The 23,150-nt window shown below is 39.9% G+C and overlaps 1 protein-coding gene and 2 long non-coding RNA genes across 4 annotated transcripts; all 3 read right to left on the minus strand.

Moving 5' to 3' along the window:
• Nucleotides 1–10,689: 10,689 nt before the first annotated feature.
• On the minus strand, nucleotides 10,690–12,045 carry LOC133743129 (uncharacterized). Its single transcript, XM_062170925.1, has one exon. The coding sequence runs from the start codon at nucleotides 11,967–11,969 to the stop codon at nucleotides 10,959–10,961; it is 1,011 nt and encodes a 336-aa protein (XP_062026909.1). The 5' UTR covers nucleotides 11,970–12,045; the 3' UTR covers nucleotides 10,690–10,958.
• Nucleotides 12,046–13,466: 1,421 nt separating this feature from the next.
• Nucleotides 13,467–17,526, minus strand: LOC133706539 (uncharacterized). Its single transcript, XR_009844590.1, has 4 exons — nucleotides 15,431–17,526; nucleotides 15,292–15,343; nucleotides 14,799–14,859; nucleotides 13,467–13,697 (listed from the first exon to the last, which is right to left on the minus strand). It is a non-coding gene; the product is annotated as an uncharacterized LOC133706539 (long non-coding RNA).
• A 2,543-nt stretch (nucleotides 17,527–20,069) lies between these two features.
• On the minus strand, nucleotides 20,070–22,815 carry LOC133706887 (uncharacterized). Of its 2 annotated transcripts, XR_009844776.1 has the most exons (5): nucleotides 22,214–22,815; nucleotides 22,036–22,130; nucleotides 21,897–21,948; nucleotides 21,403–21,463; nucleotides 20,070–20,300 (listed from the first exon to the last, which is right to left on the minus strand). It is a non-coding gene; the product is annotated as an uncharacterized LOC133706887 (long non-coding RNA). The 2 variants fall into 2 exon arrangements; XR_009844775.1 differs by having other exon boundaries at nucleotides 22,036–22,792.
• Between the last annotated feature and the right edge of the window lie 335 nt (nucleotides 22,816–23,150).

Here is a 23,150-nt window from a genome sequence, read left to right on the forward strand (position 1 = left end):
CTGTTTAAAGTAGACAAAAATCCGCCAACAGACGAAAGCTTGCCTAGATGTGGTAAAAAAAAGTAAGCAGATCTGAATGAGCCATAGTCAATCTCATCCAAAGAAAGCATGAACAAGTTTGGAGATAGAAGTAAGCTAGAGAGGGAAAGAAAAATCTGGTGACTTGTAAGGAAATTTGGGTTGTGGAGAAGGAGAAATCGTGGGATGGAGAGGAGGTGAAAGTGGTGACGAACATAGATCATTCAATCATTGAAAATCTCATGTGAGGATAAATAGGGAGTTGGTAGATGATGAGTAGTATTACATATGAATTATTAAAAGCATCATTTTTCCAATTCTTTCTTTATATATATAGTTATTTTTTTTCTGCCCCACCTTTAGTTCAGACTCTTTTAATTTTAGTTGCCCTAGAGGCTTTGTATTGTAATTTTATTTCTCTCCTAAAAAAATATTTTTTTTAGAGTGAAATGAATATATTTTAGGGATAATGACCATTTACACAATTTTGGGGTTAATTAACCCCATTTACCCAAACACTCTAAGAGATTGCCCACTTACATAATATCTTATATATATATTTTTCCCATATACCCAATTAAGTTTTTTTTTTATTGCTTTTTATTTATTTTTAGGACAATTTTGCCATCTCCTTCTTTGTTACTTAGAGAGAGAGAAGTCATCGGAGACCTCGCCGGACTTCAGTGACGGGTGGCCGGCCGCGGACTCCGGTGACCGGAATCCGACAACTAGTGACGGGAATCCGACAACCGGTAACCGGAATCCGACAACCGGTAACCAGATTCCGGCGTCCGATTATATTGCCCCTAATAATACCTAGTAATCATATTATTGCCCCCTAGTAATCGTATTATTGCCCCTCAGTAATCGTATTATTGCCCTCCCATAATCACATATTATTGCCCCCCAATAATCGTATTTGTCCCCCCAATAATCGTATTAATGCCCCTCAATAATCCTATTATTGCCCCCTAAATTTCTTTTTTCTTTTTTCTTTTTTCTTTTTTCTTTCCTTCTGGGCATTCTGGCCCAATTTTACCAAAAACAAAAAAAATTTGATTTGGGCACCCAAAAAATGCTCTAGGCACCCACATCTTCTTCTCCTCCCATCTTCGACTTCAACGGTTGCAGACCTGCCTTCTTCGAGGCTTGAATTCACCGGATTTCACCATCTTATACATTCATTCCATCACAATCAAATTCAAATCGAAAATCCAAATTGCAGACTAGAATCAAAATCAGGATCCAGAAATCTCTCTCTCCGGTTCTGCATGTTTTCCGATCTAGACTGGGACCAGCGAGTCGACGAGTCCGATTCCGATATGGACTGAGTCGTCAAGGCCAATTCCGATCTGGATCACCACTGGGAAACCCTAAATCCAGGGGAGAAGAAGCCGTCTAATCCAAGGAGATAGTTCAGCAGGCCGTAATCGGACTTGGAGGTTGTCGCGGTCTGATTCGCCGGAGGCCTGGTTCGTTGGAGACCTGGGTCGAGCGTTAGTGACAGTGAGAGGGAGACCGTCGCGGTCTGGGTCGCCGAAGTCGTCGAGCGCGGCGGAGTCCAATGACAGAGAGAGGTCGAGAGAGAGAGAGAGTCTGAGACGAGTTGAGAGAAAGAGAGAGATAAATCTGTGAGGGGGGAGGAGAGAGAGAATAGATCGAAGAGGGGAGGGGGGAGAGAGAGAGATGAATGTAATTTATTAATTAAAATGAGGGCAATACTGTCAACAGATGTTAGATTGGGTAAATGGGAGTAAAAAACTCTTAGTGGAGTAAGTGGGCAATTTTTAGGCCAAAGGTCATTATCCCTATATTTTATATATATTAAATGAATCATTAAACCACTGTGATAAGTTATTGCTAGAGTATTACATACGCTAGAAAGCAATTTAACTAGTGCATAACCAAGAAAGTTAAAGATAGAATGAAAAAACCTAATGCTCTGCTAGGGTTTGGGAGTGAGGTCCCTCTCGGTGTCGGAGCCTTCTGTACCATCTCCTTGTTAATGGAGATGTTGTCGGGCTTTGGCCTACTATTCATTGTCTTTGTCAGGCTTACTGGCAGAGGAGATATGGCCTTGGATTTCTACGAACCGGTGGATCTAGGCGAGAGAGTTCGTTTGGGTTCTCGATATTAGTTTGAGTTCGGTGGCGTGGTTTCAATGTGTCTCCTTGATAGGAGCATTCCGAGCATAATTATGCGATGTTAATAGTGTTAATCTTTATACTTTCTTTGTTAGTTTAGTGTATTTTCTATTTATTTACGTTGTTTATTTGTTTTATAGGTATCTTGGAGCAAAGAAGGAGAAAAGAAGCAAAAGAGGGATTGAAGTGCAAAATCAGCAAATCTGCCTGTGCAGATCAGTCAACTTCGAAAGATTACTGAGACCAGTTCACAACGATCTAGAGGATAATCTTTATATTGATGGAAAGCATAGGATGTCTAGTTTCCAGATCTTTTTACGGCTCGTCAATATCATTTTTCTAGAAGAAGTTATGGCCGATTTAGTACAAAAAGGTCAAGCTGCGTGTGAATCTGAGGTTGGACGGGAATTTATGTTTTAAGGCCCAAATCACACCAAGAAGCCCGAGGAAGAGTTTGTGCTTCATATTCCGGCTTAATATGGACAAACGGCACGATATGAATGATTGGAATAAGTCATCAAGTTCAAGAGCCAATAGGAAAACTCCACCTAAGCACGCTAACCCTAATTCTTTTAGGTTTTGGATTTCCTACACAACAAGAAAGAGGAAGGCAACCTCTAAGCATATAAAAGGACATCAATCTGCAGCAGCTCTCTCTCTCTTCCTCCCCTTCTTTAGTTAGTTTTATTTCTTCTATGTTTAACTAGTTTTTAGTAGTTAGGGGACAGTTGAAGCCCCTAGACATGATCCATATATAACATGCTTTGACATTCAATTTGTTTTCTAATTAATAAAGTTGAGGTTTTGTTTACCGTGTTTCTCATTGATGAATTCTATGTTTGTGTGCTTTGGAGGCCTACTTAGTATGCATGCTAGGGTTCTAATACTTTGATTGTTTGATGCCTGGATCAATAGTTGGATTCCTCAAATTATCTAGAGAAGTAATTGGTAGTTTTCACTAGCAAGTAGACAAAACCCTAGGTTTAGCAAGGCTCTAAGTTATTTGCGATGCCTAGTGATTGCTCAAACTCTTTTCAAACTTAATGATCTCTGCATGTTTAATCTAATAAACGTACCTTTAGGTTGCATTGCTTGGGAATAGTCTAGGTGTAGACCACTTCCTGCCTAGCGTACAAAGTAAGAAAGGGTAATAGGTTGTGTTCAAGCGTACCGAGCCAATCTGAGCATCTTCAACTAAGTTAATTGGTAGTAAATCGGACAAAGTGTGTTGTGTGTGATTGTTGGGGGTGGATACTCCCTTCCTAGCTAGTTTCATCATCTTGATATCAACCAATCTTAAATCTGTTTCAGTTTTGTTTTTCTTTCTGTTCTCTGTTTTCCTGTATTTTATTTTCATAGTAAACGATATCTAAAAATCACCAAATTTGTGTGCTCAACCCCCTGTGTATCTAGTACTTCTCTTTAAATTTTTGTATTTTTCTGAATAGTTTATATTAGGTTTTTAATTAGATTTTCGACTGCTGTTCGCTAGGAACAGTGGTCACTTTTGTGACATTGTTTTGAGTAGTTAGAACTTTAGTCCTCTGCGGGAAAGACCCTTATTTACCCTTGCTACAATTGACAATCTTAAGTGTGAATAAGGAAAATCAATAGCTTATAAATTTAGCTATCACTCCCCCATGGTGGTGCTCTGTGTCATGTTACGGTCGAGATGGACGGTGGTTGGGCCATTCAAACTATGGGACTGGCGATTCAATTCAAGTTGTGAATGAGGTCAGAGGTTGGACTTTGGCCCTTGGCGTTGGGTGGGGTTGTTCGTTGTGGAGCGGTCAATTATTTTGGACCTGGAATTATGACAAATAAGTCCGCCATGAATACAGTAATGATTACGGCTATAAGTGTAGTAATGATTGCGGCTATAAGTATGACAATCATTGCAGCTATAAATGCAGAAGCGGTTACAACAATAAGTGCGCAATGATTACAATCATAAGTGCTGTAATGGTAACAACCATAAGTGCGGTAATGATGACATCCATAAATACGGTAATGACGACGACTTGCCGTCCAAGTAAGCATTCACTTATAAATAGGAGGCTCGATAGCTAGGTAAGATCTGATTCCGATTAAGTTTCCTACACTCGACAAGAAAGTTACTGTTAGGCATCAAAGGGTTTTCTGCAGGTATCCCCCCTCCCTTTTCTCTTCGAGCTAACGGTCAAACTTCGGGTCAACAGTCCAAATAGGTTTCTTGATTGTTTCTAGTCAGAACCAGCTCCAGTCCGAATTTATTGGTGAGTCAAAGTCCTATCCAAATTTTTCGTCATCAACATGTGTGTACCAGTGATGACAAAGTCAATGGTAGGCCGAAGCTACAACTGGCGGATAGTACTGAGGCGGCTTGCCTGGAATCATTGGTTGGTGGTGCGTCGGGTTGTCAGGCTGTTAGGCTTGAGGACTAGCGGATTGGTAGCGTGGGCTTGATGGAGGTGGTTGATGCTTGGCTCGATTGCGGATGGGGACGCTTTCGCTGGCGTGGCTCAGAGATGTAGGTGCGGCATGTTGGTAGACAGTGGTGGGTGGCTTATTTGACCGGTGGCCGCATTTGTTAGTTTGGTACGGTAGCGGTTGCAGAGGTGGTGACAAGCTGGTGGGGGTTCATTGGACTAAGTTTTTCTCATGGTCAATGAGTTGGAGATATGTGAATATGGGTTTAAATCCATCAGACTAGGCTTGGGCTACATTTTTTATTTTATCAGAATTTCTCCTCTTTCGGCGAGAAGTTTATAGGTCCTCAGATTTGAGAAATGTCGCCAAGAATATCTACAATACCTGTGCACATATGAGTTTTTCACCATCGGTAGTGTAGAATAGTTTTCTATGAGCTTCATTGTTTGTTAAAAAGGTTCAATTGCTTAGATAATGACTCTTTCTAACAACCTTATTGGGGTAGGTCGTTATGTATAATTTCGCTGATCTATAAAAGAGTTAACATGTTTCTCAAAAAAAAAAAAAAATTATATATATAAGCAACATTTGGCCTAATATGAGAACAAGCCCTATTAAATGATAGTCATTGGATCATAGGTTAATCATTTTATTATGCGACGAAAAAATAAACTTATACCACTCTGATAATACATGACTAAAAACAATCAAGCAAGTGAATTTTCCTAGAAACCACAATTGGTGTACAAAAATTTAGGGCTGGAAAATTCTCCCGAACCAAACCGTACCAATCGCATCCGAGCCGAGCCAAGTGAATTGGTAGCCGAAAACTCAGTAACCGAAGTCTTGGTACGGTACAACCGTACCGATTCCACATACACGGTACGGTAGTGGTTTTAATTTTCATATATACATGGTATACCGTATCGTACCGAATTTATGTATAATACTCATATTTTTTAAATTTTTTATTCTTCTCTTCTTTCTGATGCGTCTTCACACTTCTCTTTCTTCTTTCTTTTGCCATATCTTTCTGTCTCTTCTTGTCTCCTTCTTACTTCTTACTTCTTCTTCTTTCTTTCCCTGTCTCTTCTGTCTCTCTTCTTCTTCTTGAAAAATAGCAACCTGTAAAGTGCTTCTCTCTGCTCTCTTCCCAGAATCTGAATCAAACTCGGCCTTGGATCTCTCTTTTACTTCAAGTAAGTTTCTTTTCTTGCTTATGTTGATTTTCTTTACTGGGAAGAAAAATCTGGTTTTGGGTGTAGTTGGTGTTGAATAAAGTCTGAAACGTTTGTTTGATTTTAGCAGAGGTTGCAGATCTGAGGTTGCTGCTTCCTTCACCACAATCACTCTTCCATCACTGTGTGTGGTATGGAGACTGGAGAGACCCATAACCATGTGGGTCGAAAAGTTCTCAGAAGAAGAAAACAGAAGAAGAATGGATCGGTGATGTACTGGTGACTGGTTTGTGGCCCAATGTCAAACTCGGTTACAAGCCCAACCGTACCGAACCGACCGATTAAATCGGTATACCGGATTTTGTGGCCGGTAGTGGTATAGTTTTTTGCATACCAGTATAAGTTGGTACGGTACATGGTATCGGCCCGTAAGCTTCGGTACCGAACCGAACCCAGCCCTACAAAAATTATTAGAAATCAAAGAAGCCACAAGGGTACACGGAAGCGACATCACATTCATAGAGAGAAGGTAATTTAGCTAAGCAAAATGGCCCAACCTAGCTAAAAACCCCCAACGCCACATACCAAGACCAGCCAGAGCCAATCTTTGGTGGCCGAACCCTACAAGTGAATTTAGCAACCGTTGAATCTTGAACCCACCAACCCAATATGACAGTTTTCTTAACAAGGGGCCATGGTGGCCTTCAAGACTACGAACAATTGAGGCTACGCACGACCTGTATATGAAGCGGAAGAAGCAATACCAGAGCTAGGTCGTCGTGTCGCAACAAGCAAACCCAAACCTACTTTGCGGCCAACCTGATACTACTCCAGACCAAAGATTTAAAGAACGGGATCTTGAATGAGGTTTGGAGTGACCTTTCAACAGTTACACTAGAATCGAGAGAGAAAGAGAGAGAGAGAGAGAGAGAGAGAGAGAGAGAGAGAGAGAGTATAATCTAGCGGCGGTATAGCTGCTCTACACACATCTGAAAGACACAATCAAATCCTCTTTCGAGAACGTCATGAACCTCAATAGTATCCTCTTCCAACGCGCCTGGTTATAGGCTCCAACCTTCCTCTTTTTCAATTTAGGCACCGTTTGGATGGCAGGAAATCATGGTATGGAATGAGAATTAATTTCATTTTTCATTTAGTGTCATTTGGTTGTAATTAGAGATTAGAAAGGAAATAAAAAATGAGATATGACTAGAAGTTGACTCTCTCATAAAGCTTTTAATAGAATTACTTAGTCAAGAGTTGTATTCTAATTCTATTTCCCATTGTCAAAGGCAAAATTACATAAATTATCCCTCTAAAAAATTTATATTCCCCCGCCAATATTCCTTATAAGTTAAAGTCATATTTGTACTTTAATTAATAAGGGTGTTACCGAAAATTATAATTTTATATTTCATTCTTATGACTTACCAAACACTACAATAAGAATGGAAAATTAATTCCATAATTTAATTTTCAGTGATGTTCCAAACACCCACATGAAAATACCAAAACCTATTCAATTCCATATCTCTCTGGAAAGGAAAGTAAATACTTTTCCTATTTTGACATTCCTACCAACCAAATGGGGCTTAGGGTTGAGAAAGAGATGAACGGTGAAGTTTGTCGGCCCTTGACGGCAGTGTTGGGTGCTAAGCCTATATTTATTTTTATTTCTAAGGATAAATATGGAAATTTAAGGGCAAATCTTTGACTACTGTGTGTATAAGGAAATTTACTGGGTACATTTTATTTTTTATTTTTTTTGAGGAAGGGCCAGAATGGCTGCCCTTAAGCCTTAGTCATTAATGAAACCATAGAATACATGGGGGGGGGGGGGGGGACATACAGCCTAAACCTCAAATTACAATAAGCATTAAGATAATCACCCGAGATAATAACAGGTGTCTCAACTAAAGATATGTATTCTAAAAAGCACCAATCAGCAAAGAGTGCACTTTTGACTACTCTATTCACTTTACAAAGGTGGTGACATACTGGAAAGTAAATGCTTACTCGAAGCCATAATATACTAATAAGAGCCGCTTTCCCACTATGTTGCCACCAAAAAATGAATCCGGCAACACTTAGTTTCATTCTGTCACTAGGAGGTTGCGACCATTTGGCAAAACAAGGAGCTCGCTGCCCTAACTAGGGCAAACCAGACACATAAGGTATACAGTCCAGGACAGAGCCCACGTCGCCCAACCCCAAAGTGGGAGGGACTTATTGCCGGCATAAAGCCACGTTTAATTATGCTAACAAAGCAACACACATAAAAGGTAAATAAGATTGGGCCTAAGGCAGAAGCCCAGACCCAATTAATTAATAAAAAAAATAAAAAACAAGCTCACCATTGTAGGCCTAGAAGCCCAGGACCAGGCCAAAAGCTTCCACCACCAGCCGAGTTGCCACACACGGCTGCATACCACCAGCGTTGCCGAAGCAGCACCTCAAACTTCCATAGGATGCATCGCTTCAACGAGGCTTGACCACCCACTAACATAGCCGACCAGATCGCCCAAGATCTCGATTTCAATATGAAATCTGATTGAAGTAAGGAGCAATCCTCGCGACCACCATCAGCAATCCATAACCCCGATGCCGGGGAAAAAGCCATGACCGCCTGTCTGGAAGCCCTAGATCGTCCCCAGCAGACACCAGATCCCCTCCGTTGCTCCACCCTTGCCCTCGTCCTCCGCCTATGAGGAGATCGGAAACGCACCACTGCATGTCGAACTCTCTCTATAAGCTTTTCCAAGCTTCAGATTCGTCCCCAATACCACTGTTCCACGCCGGAAGACTCGCAGAACGAGGTTGCCTGTCCGACGATGACGTTCCAAGGACGTGCTGTCGGACGGGGCATTGAAAGTAGACGGCTTTGCTCTAGGTTTTCTGCTCCGACTTTCTTGGAGCTCTTAGGTTCTATCAGAATGATTGACAAGTTTGTTTTACTGGGCACATTTTGTAAGACTCATTTTTCTACTGGCAGACTTGGTCCCAATTAACTCAAGTGCTACTATCACCTTATAAAATTAAAATTAAAATAATTAAACTTGTTGATTTGATCCAATTGGTTGCAGACATTAATCGGGAGTTCATATGTTTGCATCTTGTAAATAAGAACTGCAATGACTAATTGGATTCTAATGCATTAATTATATAGGAGAATGAAATTCACACTCCCAAATTTGATCCACACTCATTCTTTCCTCTTTTAGGACAAAATTCACACACAAAATTTTGTCTTTACAAAAATACAAAATTTAAGATACTAAAAAATGAAACTTGAAGTGTGGATTGTAAAATGAGAAGTGTGATTTTCACTCCAATTCCAGAAATTTGCAAAAGTTACAGTTACGTTTAACTCCAGAAAGAGGACTACCCACGGTATAGTTATCGACAAAGTCTATCTCTTCCCACTTCACGTGGAAACGGTAATTCTCACCCGGTATTTTAAGCGTATAACAGCCATACAAACCCAAATCTATCATGTTGTTTAAGCATATTCACAATGTTCTACTTCAGAAAATCACAGAAACTGCTCTGAGAAGCATAGAATTTTAATAGCAATGATAAATGGCTGCAGTTTTTTTGTGTTCAAAATGACATAAGGAGTACTATCATAGAAATACTATCGTTTTTTGGAAATGAAACCTAACAAAATTGGGGGGGGGGGGGGGGGGGGGGCTGTAAGCCTTATTGTTAGACAGTACCTTTCAACTACGAACCTTACTTTTAGACCAAGTAGTAACTCTTCCACTTTCAGGTGGAAGCTCAGAACTACTCATACAGCTAGGGGTTGGGGATCAGAGCGTCGGCCAATGAGATCTCTATATCAGCTCCAATGTTAAATTTTGAGAAAATTAAAAAAAAAAAAAAAAAAAAAATGCTCCAACTACGAACCTTACTTTTAGACCAAGTAATAACTCTTCCACTTTCAGGTGGAAGCTCAGAACTACTCATACAGCTAGGGGTTGGGGATCAGAGCGTCGGCCAATGAGATCTCTATATCAGCTCCAATGTTAAATTTTGAGAAAATTAAAAAAAAAAAAAAAAAAAAGATGCTCCAATTTGTAAGTTCAAGCATCTTGTCACACCTTTCTGATTGGGCTCCGTAAAATGGTTCGGTTACAAGCTGCCATACTGTTGTCAGCCTCAGAAGCTACGTAGGTAGCTGCTACACTTGTTTTATGTACTGATTCAAAGTGATGATTAATGAGATTCTGTTTAATTGGTTTCAAAAGATAGAGAAATGGCTCCTAAAATAATACTTAATTCCTTTATGATGGGCTTATGACTCCGTAAGGTAGAAGTATGGTTTAAGAGCTCCTAAACTAACATTCTAGTCCTTTATATCCCAGATGAGCTCTTAAACTAACATTCTAGTCCTTTATATCCCAGATGCTGTTGCTATTTGATCTTCAACTGAGATTAAAAACCACTCTAAACAGTAGTTTTATACAACAGCAGTATATATTTAATCTGTACTCTTCTATTTTTGCTGATAAAATGATAGAACTTATCACAACCAAAAGAAAAATAATAGAGCTCACTGAGTGTACTCTCTGCTCTTTAATCTCAGTTAATTTCTTTTTCAGGTGTCCTTGTGTGTCTGTATACCTCTTCGCTCTTTCACATATCGCATATTACAGAGGACTAACACAGGACAATACAGTAAATATCAAAAACAACTATTTCCTTATATAGAGAATTAAAAAATATCCTTATTTGAGGAGAAAAATTAGCTAATTTAAAGCTGAATTTAGAGGAGGAAAAAAAATAAAGAAAAAAGGTTTCCATAATCCACTTGACAATAATAAAAAAAAGTGGTCAGTCCTGCAGCTACTTTTTGATCAAATGCACCCACCTTAAACCCAAACAAAAATGAAAAATCTAAATCATGTTGTCCCCAGATAAATGCTCCTGTACATTCAATATGAAGATAGAAAAAGCCAAACTGGTTCAAAAGCTCAACGAATTAACATTTTGGCTACAAGATGCCGTCAGTTTAATAACTTGGAAACATCTACAAACCGCAATTACATTCTAAAACAAACACAACCAAAAGGAAGAAGAGAGTACCTTCCGAATTTTCACACTGAGCAGCTCCAAACCCCTCAGCAAAATTTGTCTCTCTCCCCGCCCTAACACCCAAATCAAATGCATACGGTTACAAATGTGGGTCTTCTAATCTAAACCTCCCAAACTAAGTAAACTTCCGCGGCCGTCCCCTCTTCTTTGGATTAGTCCCTGTCCCCGAATTCGAGTTCCCACCTGAAAAATTCAACATTCCATCACCCATTGCCGCCACCGGCACCGGGGCAGGAGGCGGCAGCACAGTCACAGGGGGTGCCCTGGAAGTCTCAGGGGCTTTATTCTGCGGTGGCGGCGTTGTGAAAATTGGTGGCATCCAAGTGGGGAAGGCCGGCGTGGCGGCAGCCGCCTTGCCCTTTCCTCCATTTGCTGAGCTGCCACCAACAAACCCCATGGGGAAGAAGCCCCAGCAACAGTAATAGGCATCCTGGCCTTGCACCATTGGCGGCAAATTCGGGACCAAAACAGCTTCAAACCCTCTCTTACAATTCTGACACCTCAAACAGCAATTCTCATAAACCCTAGGGTACTCATACAGTATATAACAGTAAGGACACGCCGTCCAGAAGCTCGATAATCTCGACCTCTGTTGATTTTGCTGCTGCTGCTCGTCCGAAACGCCGTCGTTTCGAGCATTCTGCCCCCGCCGCACCGGAAGCTTGATCGGATTGGAGGCTGCTGCTGCTGCAGCGGCGGCGGTGAGATCGACTGGGCTGTAGAGGCCCAGCTCGGTGTCGAAGACGGGCTTCTTGGCCGGGTCGGAGAGAACGGCCCATGCATCGGCGACGAGCTTGAAGGCGTGCTCGGCGAAGGCGTATTTGTTCTTGTCCGGGTGGAGGAGCAACGCCAGCCGTCGGTAAGATCTCTTGATCAGATCGTGGTCGTCGGATCGGCGATCCACCAGGAGAATGGAGTACCAGTCGTGGTGGTTGTTTACGCGCTTATCGGCGGCTAGGAGGACGTCGACGACGGCTAAGATCTGATCGGAGCCGTCCAATAGCGGCTCTGTTTCTTGCGCCAGAATGGCGAAGTCGCGCGAGCTGCTCAGATCTCGGTTCTGTAGGAGCTTCTCGGCTATTCCGAGTAACCGCTCGGCTTCGGCTCTGTTCGGATTGTGGTCCATACTTCTCCGATTGGGATCGCCGACGACGGCGATCGCTGTTTTGGAGTTTGCTTTTTGGTTTGTGCGGAAAAGATCAAAATAGAAATAGAAATAGAAATGGAATGTGGGGGGGGGGGGGGGGGGGGGGTTTACATATCTGGGCTTGGTTTTGCTGGAAATGGCAGGGAATGTTTTCATGCTCGTTCTTTTGCTGGTGGGTGTTTTGGTCATTTAATATGGCATAGGCCCATATCCACTTCCCCATCACCTTGATGGATCAGTGTACTAGTTTTTCTTTTATGGGCCAACAATCAATAGTGCTAGTTTAGATGGTTAGCAACATTAAGTCAAACATGTTCAATGTTAAATGTACCCCTTACCTTGGATGCTCTCTTATGGTGAAGGTTAAGGAAGGACAGCAATTATTCATGGGAAATGCTTCTGCATTAATGGTTCAAGGCATTGGAAATATTGTTGAGACTTGAGAAGATGGCATTTGGGAAAGAGCTTATTCTCAACAACGTACTTTTCATGTGCCTAACAATATTATAAGAGTTTCTTTTAAGTCTCTATCAATTTGAACTTATAGAAGTCTTGTTTCTATTAAGAAGTCTTCAATAATTGTCAAAGAAGCTTTTAAGTTGGATTTGATTAATTTGTATCAAAGTGAACATAGATTGGTGGAAGATCAAAATAAAAGAACAAATTAAGCTCAAGATGAACTTGTGAATGAGCTTCTTAAGGACCAATAAACTATCATATGAATTTGGTTTGTTGATAAACAATGGTCATTGGGATTTTAGTATAAGAGTTGGTATTGAACAAGAAAGGAAGATGATCGATTAAAATAGTATATGGGTGCCCAAAATAAATTGGTTATCTTATCTCTATTGAGAAGAAAATTACTCTTTGGGTCACTGATCAAGCATTTTTACAAAAATTAATGATCAAGTGAATATTGTTTGGTATGGCGAGTATATTGTTGAAAAGAATTCTTATGATACTTGATGTGTTGCCGGACTTAGGAACTCCAATTTTCCAAAACGTGAACAGAGGTGGTGTTGGCCTAAGGAAATGAATGGAGTAAAAGCTGCTATATTTTAGGTATGGTGATTTGGGAATCTCTTGGTTAGATTTTTTTTTTTACTTGCATGACTGTGGTTATTTCTTTATAATTTTGTGGATTTGATATTTTCATTGCCATGCTTATTTTCAAATGTTTTCGATTTTATGTGATGACCTGAGAGTGAGTGGAGCATAGCGACTACCTTAGATTTCGATCCCTTAAACTTCCAGAGGGCTTGTATGAACAGGATAGTTTCTTACATCATGTGACGTGTGACACCACTTCTAGGTGATACGGCGTAAATGGACACTTTCTGACAGGACCCGCCCCAGATTTAACCCTGAAATCCGAAGTGGCCCTGCGGGGCCCACTTTAGAAGAGATTCTACCAAAAATTTGGCGGAACTTCCCCTAAAATTAGGCTACCCAAAACCTGTAGGAAAACATTTACACTTCTAAATCATCAATCCTTAATCTTCTGGAGCCATCTGCTCCCAAATCACAACTCCAATTTCACAAATATCAGTCTCAACCCAAAAACAATATTAATCCCATAGGTTATCAGAGCAATACTAATCCACTAGGTAACAAAGAAAACAAAAATAGAATGAGTACGCGGATGCAATGCTGTTGGCTATGCCTCGACTCCATGTACGCCCGACCTCAACTAATTTCGCCTGCAAACTGGGCATTTGAAACCGAAGGGCCCAGGGGAAAAGTATTGAAAAACACGTTAGCGTGAGTGGACAAAAATAAACAAATTAAAACCAAATGTATTTCATACTTTCCCACATTTATTTCTTTAAAAATCCCGATGCATGCAACAATTTAAAGAAACACAACTTTAGTTCAGCTAAAAAAAAACCGACTAGCCCCGCTAGCCACAACCAAGCAAAGAGGAAAGAACTCTAATACTCAAGAAAATAAGACCAGCCCCGCTGGTTAAGGGAATCGGACTAGACCCCGCTAGCCCAGCAATAATATAATGAGTAGGGGAAGATGATAGCCATACGAATAAGCCACTCAGGCTTGGGTGATAGCCTCCCAGGCTAAAGAACTCCCATAACTCCCGTAATATACCCTTACGCCACTAAGTGTAGCGATAGGATACTGGGCTACAGAATTACTGTCACAGAGACAGTAACCTGCGCCACAAAGGCGGAAGGGCTACGGTGATCCCATCACCGCGCCACAAAGGCGGAAAATCAATGCTAGCATGATAAAATCACCCCTCAGTATGGCATAGGGAAACATAACCGAAAATCCAGTAAATCCAAAAATACATAAGGCTTCCCCATCTCTCGCAAATGCATTTCCAACGACGTGTCCCACACGCCAAGAGTATCATCATGATTCGAAACAAAACCAATTCCAAAATCATCATCGAGGCATTCCCAATGCCAAAACCGAAAGTCGATAAACAACCAAGAAATAATTCCATCGAAATCTCATTTCGAAAATCTTTCAGAGATCTCAAATCAGTGAATGAAAAATAAATATGAAATTCCGGAAATCACCTCGGAAAAGAATTCATTGAAAATCACAATATCAGAATTTCAAATAATAATTATAATCAATTTCTGAAAATCAATTCATATTCTCAAAAACAACTCATAAATCCAAATCCGAGCATAATAAGTTCATATCCGAAACTCATGAAAAATCAATGTCAAATTATAATCCAAGACAAAATATCATGCTCGATAAATAAAACGATAATTAAATAAACCAATAATTTCAAAATAAATGCATGCATCATTTACTTAAAAACAAAAGTCCACTCACAGTACTATTGGGCGACCACGCAAACGAGTTCCTTCATTTAACTGTAGCTCGCGGCATTGCCCTGTACACAATTATATTTCCGTAAACGACAATCCGATAAAATAATTACGAACCTAAACGAAACCCGAAAATCCCTATCTCCATTACTTCTCAAATTCAACCCAAATCTCTTCCACGACACCAATTCCTCAATTTATATATCCCACAACGAAAACGAAGGAAATCCGCGGCCGGATTTCCCACAATTCAATCACAAAACTTCAAACTTCGGAAATTCACAAATAATTCCAAACCCCTCCAAAATTCACCAAACTTCACATACAAGCTCTACAACAATTCTACAATTTAATGGGCTAAAAACTGAAATTAAAACACTGCCCTACACGCCTCCACGCGCCACCGGCAACCACCTCCGATGGCCACCAAAATTTGGCAGCACCATCTACTCAACAAACCCAACCTCTTTCTCAACTACAACAAGTTCCAATTTTACCTGGAAGAGCTCCAATTTGGCCGGTGAAAAATTTCCAGAAATTCCAAGAACCCTAGAAATTGAAATTGTTAATTCGACCTCTACACTACAAATTGAAATGAAAGACGTTAGGGGAAATGATCTTTGTCAAAAACCGAACCTTCGACGCCAATTTGGTGGCCGGAGACTGCCGGAATCGGAAAATATCGGCGTTGACTCAAAACTGCTACAGTGACCGTCCTCTTCTTCTCGTTGCTGCACCTTCCACAGTTCATATTAAGCTACGAAACGAACCCAGAAATGAAGAGAAGGAAGAGAGCTTTCCAACGACATCTTACACGTCAAAATCCGTCGCCGGATGGAGGAGTTATGGCCGGAAGAAGGTGAAGAGGTCGGAGAGGAAGAGAGAATCGGGGAGAGGCTCGGTAAGTTTCCGAAAATGGAAACTTACCACAGTAACTCGGCTATTTATAGAAACTTACTATATGAACAGTAACTTTAGTATTTCGCTTATAACTTTCACATATGAACTCCGATTTTTACGTACCACATATGCACGCGCTCGGTTTAACGTCCTCTACAACTTTCATGAAGAATATTTTCTCAAATTTTGACCCGAACAAAAAGTCAACTTTTAGGGCCACTAAAGTTACCGAAAAAGAGTAAAAGTAAATCAAATAGTCGTTTACTGTCCAAATGACTAGTAAACCGGTGAATTAAGATACGGGATGTTACATTCTCCCCTCCTTATAAAAATTTCGCCCTCGAAATTTCATGCTGGTTAGAAAGAAATAGCACATCAATTGCTTCAAAATACCACAATCTCAAAACTTACCAACTCTAACTTAGATTAAGCTTTCCCTTTCGCGACCTCAAATCAACAACCACAAAAACTGTTATGATCCCCACTACAAAAGCAATGAAGACATGCCTATAATCCAAAATTATCAACGTCCAAAGTCGATTCACTTGTCTTGTTAAACCATGTAGCACCATAAACTCGCAAGTACATGAATTCCGGTGTAAAAGAAAATTCATTTCAATGGTTAGCTCAGATAACACATGGTATTAACGTCACAAATCACCCTGTTAAAATTATAGCATTCATAACCTTCTCACAAAAGTCGCTTAGTGAAAATCCAACCCATTTACCAACAACATTGTGATAACCATGCCACAAGATGGTCACTGCTAATCAACAATTCCAAAACACATCACTTCCTTAGCTACCACAAGACAGCACTTCCTTGTTTGTGCTTAAGTTCCTAATCGAATGTCGTTCACGTAAAGGTCCCATAGTTGTCAAACATACAAAGGTCGACCTCAAACGAACCTATAAGTTCTTAACCAAGTAGATTATGGGGCCACTACACTTCCACTGCGCTACTCTGATATCTGACTAAAATCATTAGTCCAGCTTTGAGATGACGTTCCGAGCCGACTAAGAAAACTCATTTGATAGCTACCTTACTGGCCACACATATAACACCTCACTCAAAAACTTTTATAAATACGATAATGTGGAAAAACTTTTCTAAATCAAATGTGTCACAAGAAATTTACTATTTACAAATGCCTCCGATCAAAACTGCTAATAATTCTCACAAGTTAGTACTCGCTTAACTACCATGTCTTGTACCACATCCTCAAAAATCCAGTGCAAGCAAGAATTATAACTACTAACTCTACTCCAGCTCAATGAATCATATCCGGAAGAAGATGCATCACACTCAAGTTGTTCTTAGCCGAAGCTACACTTCTTTAATAGTCATAGATCTAAAATCTGGTTGAATCCATGTCGTTCTCGTTGATCTCTGTTGCCCCAATTGATATTCTTAATCCATATACCAATGTAATTCTCACAACCGAAAACACCACTATCCGTATTATTAAATACTTGATTGGAATTCTGATCAAACTCAAATAAAATAACTTCCTTAGATAATTAGAAAAACTCTCTCTCATAACTGCTCCACCAGTCCCAAGTAGAACATTTCCAACCATCTGTCCGACATCACCTCATAACAATTCTACTACAGGTATGACATTATAGAAAAGTTCTAAATTCTGTATGTGTCAAATCCTCTAATGGACACATACCTCTAATGGACTATGATGCATCAAACAACACTAGAAATTGTTCCAAATCTGATCCAAAATCTGACCAGCAGGAAAGAAATTCAACATTTGAAAAGAAAAATCCTCAAGCTGGAATCTGGTCAGAGGCAACAATCCCCACAAAATTCACAGCATCCCTTGTTGACTCAACAGTTCTAAAGTATGAATATACCCTCAAGTATTACCAAAAAGTCTTATCCACTACTAAGCAAAAATTTGCAAAAACTCTTTTGCTCAAAACAACCTGGAGAGAAAGTCGAATAATAGGTCAAATGGAAAAGCTCAAAGTCAATTAATTAAACAAATAACACTTTGCGTACCACAGAAACGAAAATCTAATTCTCAAGACAAGAAAATGAGATATCAAAGAAGTTCATTATCTGATGTTACAAGAATCACCAAAAATCAGTCATGTCAAACAACGTTGAACTTGCAAGGACTAGAATATAGTCAACTCTCCTTATTTAACTTAAGGCCAATGCTGATAAAGGACGACGGTCCTTACCGAAAAGAGGATAAGATAACCACGAATCCACTCCTCGAGCGACGCTTAACTTATAAAATTTCAGCTACAACAAGAATTCCTATGACTTTCCTGTGCTAACCAAAATTGTACCAAAAACTTTCCAAATCTTCTCACCAAGAATTAATCCAACAACATAACTCAATCATAGTAGCTCAACAATTAGTACTTAAATATCCATTGAACCCTTGATAGAACATAAGCCCAATCAATTTATTCCAACTCAACTTCTACTTCCTGTTCAAGTCGTCTTACCTTTAGATAAGTGGTGACCGGATTTCATTCATACCAACAACTTCCTATACATTTCCAATTAAAGGTCACCACGGTGGCAAAGTTCGCTCAATTCCTCCCAAGGAATCCATTACGTATATTCGATTCAAGCAATAATCAATCCCCCAAGGTAGCTAACACAATTCACAAGATCTTTCCTGAACAATCCTTTATATATATATCATAGGACACCCGTCCAACATCTTGTAGCACACCAAGCGATATTCGGATCCGAATGTGGTCCCACCACAATAATGATCCAATTTCCTCAAAGTAATCAACACTAAAGTACATCACTTAAAGTATGCTACAATACCTTCCGCCCAAAATAACAAGAGTCCTGGTCAAACCTTGACTCGAATATTTCCGGAGCTAACTGAAAACTTATTTCCTTAAAGTTATTCCACCAACCGCTAATATCATATCACAACCCATCCGTCAGGCAAAACTTCCACCAAGAGCCTATCACAATTCAACCTTCAAGGCTCCATAATTCAAAACTCGAATCAAATTCCATATCACATAGTAATTCCGTTCGAACTTCTATGGACAACCAACAAGGTCATTACCGCTATTCCCCAAACTTATGTGTAACTGTTTCACTCAAAAGCGGATAACCAAGGACACCCATTTGCATAATATCACATACGAAGAGTTGATTCCAACTCTCCCAATTATTTACCGACCAAAACAGTAACTCTATTATAAAACCTTAAGCATTCTACCAATTTCTAGAACTTCAAACACATAACTATAAAAACCCACTCATGTTCATCTCCCTACTCGATACCATCCAAGACTCAGGTAGACAAAACTATAAGTTGTGGTATCTAAAGTCAATTTCTTTTATTCCGAGCAAAACTATGCTCATACACCCTGGTTAGGTCAACGACCCAAATCGACAATTTTTAAAAAATTTCATTCTATTTAAAATTCTCATTTACTGTTATCTCTTCCCACTTACCAACATCAGTGACCATAGCCACTTGAAAACACAACCTCTAGACATAACAACCCAGGACATTTCTTCAATTTTCTCTGTTGTCCACCGGAGAGTGATGCGTAATGATGCCGACATAAGGTGTCCAGTTGAGATACATTCCAATGTGGATTCTCTATAAATGATTTCCAACAATGAGATTCACAAAGAATCTCCATCGAATTCCAGTAATATTCCTCATGCCACTTACAGAGCCGATCGTATCAAGTAACACATTCTCCAAAACTCAATTCAAGGTTAGAACCATCATTATTACTAATTTCAATTCTCCAAAACCGGATTCTAAAACAGTTATAATACTCAGAGACAGCCCAAAACAATGGTCGTTCATCTCTACCAATAAAGTACAAAATAAAACTCCGGTCTCGCACCTTAACCATGCCCCAACAACTTGTTGGCATCGAGGAAGGGATAACCATAACATTTCCTCGAATCACATTTCATAGCACAACTCGAATCTGTAGAGTAGCCTTACTCTACCAATACCAGGGAAAGGTGCATATGTAAGGAGACCAATACGCAGCGGAATCCCTAAGAGGTCGGCGTACAAGAGGCATAGCACCAGAAGAAAACCAACTAGCTTTGTACCTTACACACTTGATGAATACCACAGTACCGAAGAGTACACGATGGGGAACCGCTGCAGTCGGGCCATCACTCGAGAGGTACTGGGCAACACCAATCATATAAGGTAACAGAATAGAAACGAGTCTACAGAACCTAACAACCTAATGCTCTGATACCAACTGACAGGACCCGCCCCAGATTTAACCCTGAAATCCGAAGTGGCCATGCGGGGCCCACTTTAGAAGAGGTTCTACCAAAAATTTGGCGGAACTTCCCCTAAAATTAGGCTACCCAAAACCTGTAGGAAAACATTTACACTTCTAAATCATCAATCCTTAATCTTCTGGAGCCATCTGCTCCCAAATCACAACTCCAATTTCACAAATATCAGTCTCAACCCAAAAACAATATTAATCCCATAGGTTATCAGAGCAATACTAATCCACTAGGTAACAAAGAAAACAAAAATAGAATGAGTACGCGGATGCAATGCTGTTGGCTATGCCTCGACTCCATGTACGCCCGACCTCAACTAATTTCGCCTGCAAACTGGGCATTTGAAACCGAAGGGCCCAGGGGAAAAGTATTGAAAAACACGTTAGCGTGAGTGGACAAAAATAAACAAATTAAAACCAAATGTATTTCATACTTTCCCACATTTATTTCTTTAAAAATCCCGATGCATGCAACAATTTAAAGAAACACAACTTTAGTTCAGCTAAAAAAAAAACCGACTAGCCCCGCTAGCCACAACCAAGCAAAGAGGAAAGAACTCTGATACTCAAGAAAATAAGACCAGCCCCGCTGGTTAAGGGAATCGGACTAGACCCCGCTAGCCCAGCAATAATATAATGAGTAGGGAAAGATGATAGCCATACGAATAAGCCACTCAGGCTTGGGTGATAGCCTCCCAGGCTAAAGAACTCCCATAACTCCCGTAATATACCCTTACGCCACTAAGTGTAGCGATAGGATACTGGGCTACAGAATTACTGTCACAGAGACAATAACCTGCGCCACAAAGGCGGAAGGGCTACGGTGATCCCATCACCGCGCCACAAAGGCGGAAAATCAATGCTAGCATGATAAAATCACCCCTCAGTATGGCACAGGGAAACATAACCGAAAATCCAGTAAATCCAAAAATACATAAGGCTTCCCCATCTCTCGCAAATGCATTTCCAACGACGTGTCCCACACGCCAAGAGTATCATCATGATTCGAAACAAAACCAATTCCAAAATCATCATCGAGGCATTCCCAATGCCAAAACCGAAAGTCGATAAACAACCAAGAAATAATTCCATCGAAATCTCATTTCGAAAATCTTTCAGAGATCTCAAATCAGTGAATGAAAAATAAATATGAAATTCTGGAAATCACCTCGGAAAAGAATTCATTGAAAATCACAATATCAGAATTTCAAATAATAATTATAATCAATTTCTGAAAATCAATTCATATTCTCAAAAACAACTCATAAATCCAAATCCGAGCATAATAAGTTCATATCCGAAACTCATGAAAAATCAATGTCAAATTATAATCCAAGACAAAATATCATGCTCGATAAATAAAACGATAATTAAATAAACCAATAATTTCAAAATAAATGCATGCATCATTTACTTAAAAACAAAAGTCCACTCACAGTACTATTGGGCGACCACGCAAACGAGTTCCTTCATTTAACTGTAGCTCGCGGCATTGCCCTGTACACAATTATATTTTTGTAAACGACAATCCGATAAAATAATTACGAACCTAAACGAAACCCGAAAATCCCTATCTCCATTACTTCTCAAATTCAACCCAAATCTCTTCCACAACACCAATTCCTCAATTTATATATCCCACAACGAAAACGAAGGAAATCCGACGGCCGGATTTCCCACAATTCAATCACAAAACTTCAAACGTCGGAAATTCACAAATAATTCCAAACCCCTCCAAAATTCACCAAACTTCACATACAAGCTCTACAACAATTCTACAATTTAATGGGCTAAAAACTGAAATTAAAACACTGCCCTACACGTCTCCACGCGCCACCGGCAACCACCTCCGATGGCCACCAAAATTTGGCAGCACCATCTACTCAACAAACCCAACCTCTTTCTCAACTACAACAAGTTCCAATTTTACCTGGAAGAGCTCCAATTTGGCCGGTGAAAAATTTCCAGAAATTCCAAGAACCCTAGAAATTGAAATTGTTAATTCGACCTCTACACTACAAATTGAAATGAAAGACGTTAGGGGAAATGATCTATGTCAAAAACCGAACCTTCGACGCCAATTTGGTGGCCGGAGACTGCCGGAATCGGAAAATATCGGCGTTGACTCAAAACTGCTACAGTGACCGTCCTTTTCTTCTCGTTGCTGCACCTTCCACAGTTCATATTAAGCTACGAAACGAACCCAGAAATGAAGAGAAGGAAGAGAGCTTTCCAACGACATCTTACACGTCAAAATCCGTCGCCGGATGGAGGAGTTATGGCCGGAAGAAGGTGAAGAGGTCGGAGAGGAAGAGAGAATCGGGGAGAGGCTCGGTAAGTTTCCGAAAATGGAAACTTACCACAGTAACTCGGCTATTTATAGAAACTTACTATATGAACAGTAACTTTAGTATTTCGCTTATAACTTTCACATATGAACTCCGATTTTTACGTACCACATATGCACGCGCTCGGTTTAACGTCCTCTACAACTTTCATGAAGAATATTTTCTCAAATTTTGACCCGAACAAAAAGTCAACTTTTAGGGCCACTAAAGTTACCAAAAAAGAGTAAAAGTAAATCAAATAGTCGTTTACTGTCCAAATGACTAGTAAACCGGTGAATTAAGATACGGGATGTTACACTTTCTCTACTCTTTGCCGGTTATGATGTTAATGGTAACAAAGGCGTAAATGACATAGTGATTGATCATCAGGTTTGTGTTTTCTAGGCCCGCATAAATGCTTTCGAAACAAAACATATGGTTTATGATTTGATCTTTGTTTTTACCTATGTACGTAGTTATCAAATACTAGTAAGAAATGTATACATATTTTATGTATTTTTAAATCTGGCCGCGGCGAATTCCCTATTGAGTAGCGAGGATGAAAACTCACCCCTACAATAATTTTAGATGCATGTATTGTGCACGTGAACGAGACGCATTGGAGTGAGCTGAGTTTGCTAATTAAGTTATTTTATGTATAAATGATTTATGTACTTTTCAGGTTTCGGTTTCTTACTCTTTCAAATATAATTATTCCTAGTTCACTCTAGTTTGTTTGATATTGCGTCTTTAATACAGCTACTTTTTATTTAGAGTAAAGACATTGAAATGCACCTCAAATTAAAACTTTTAATCAACTCTTCCGTCTTATTTCAAATTTAGTTTCTTTAATAAAC

This window comes from Rosa rugosa, chromosome 4 (genome assembly GCF_958449725.1).
Source record: "Rosa rugosa chromosome 4, drRosRugo1.1, whole genome shotgun sequence".
NCBI classification, from domain to species: Eukaryota; Viridiplantae; Streptophyta; class Magnoliopsida; order Rosales; family Rosaceae; genus Rosa; species Rosa rugosa.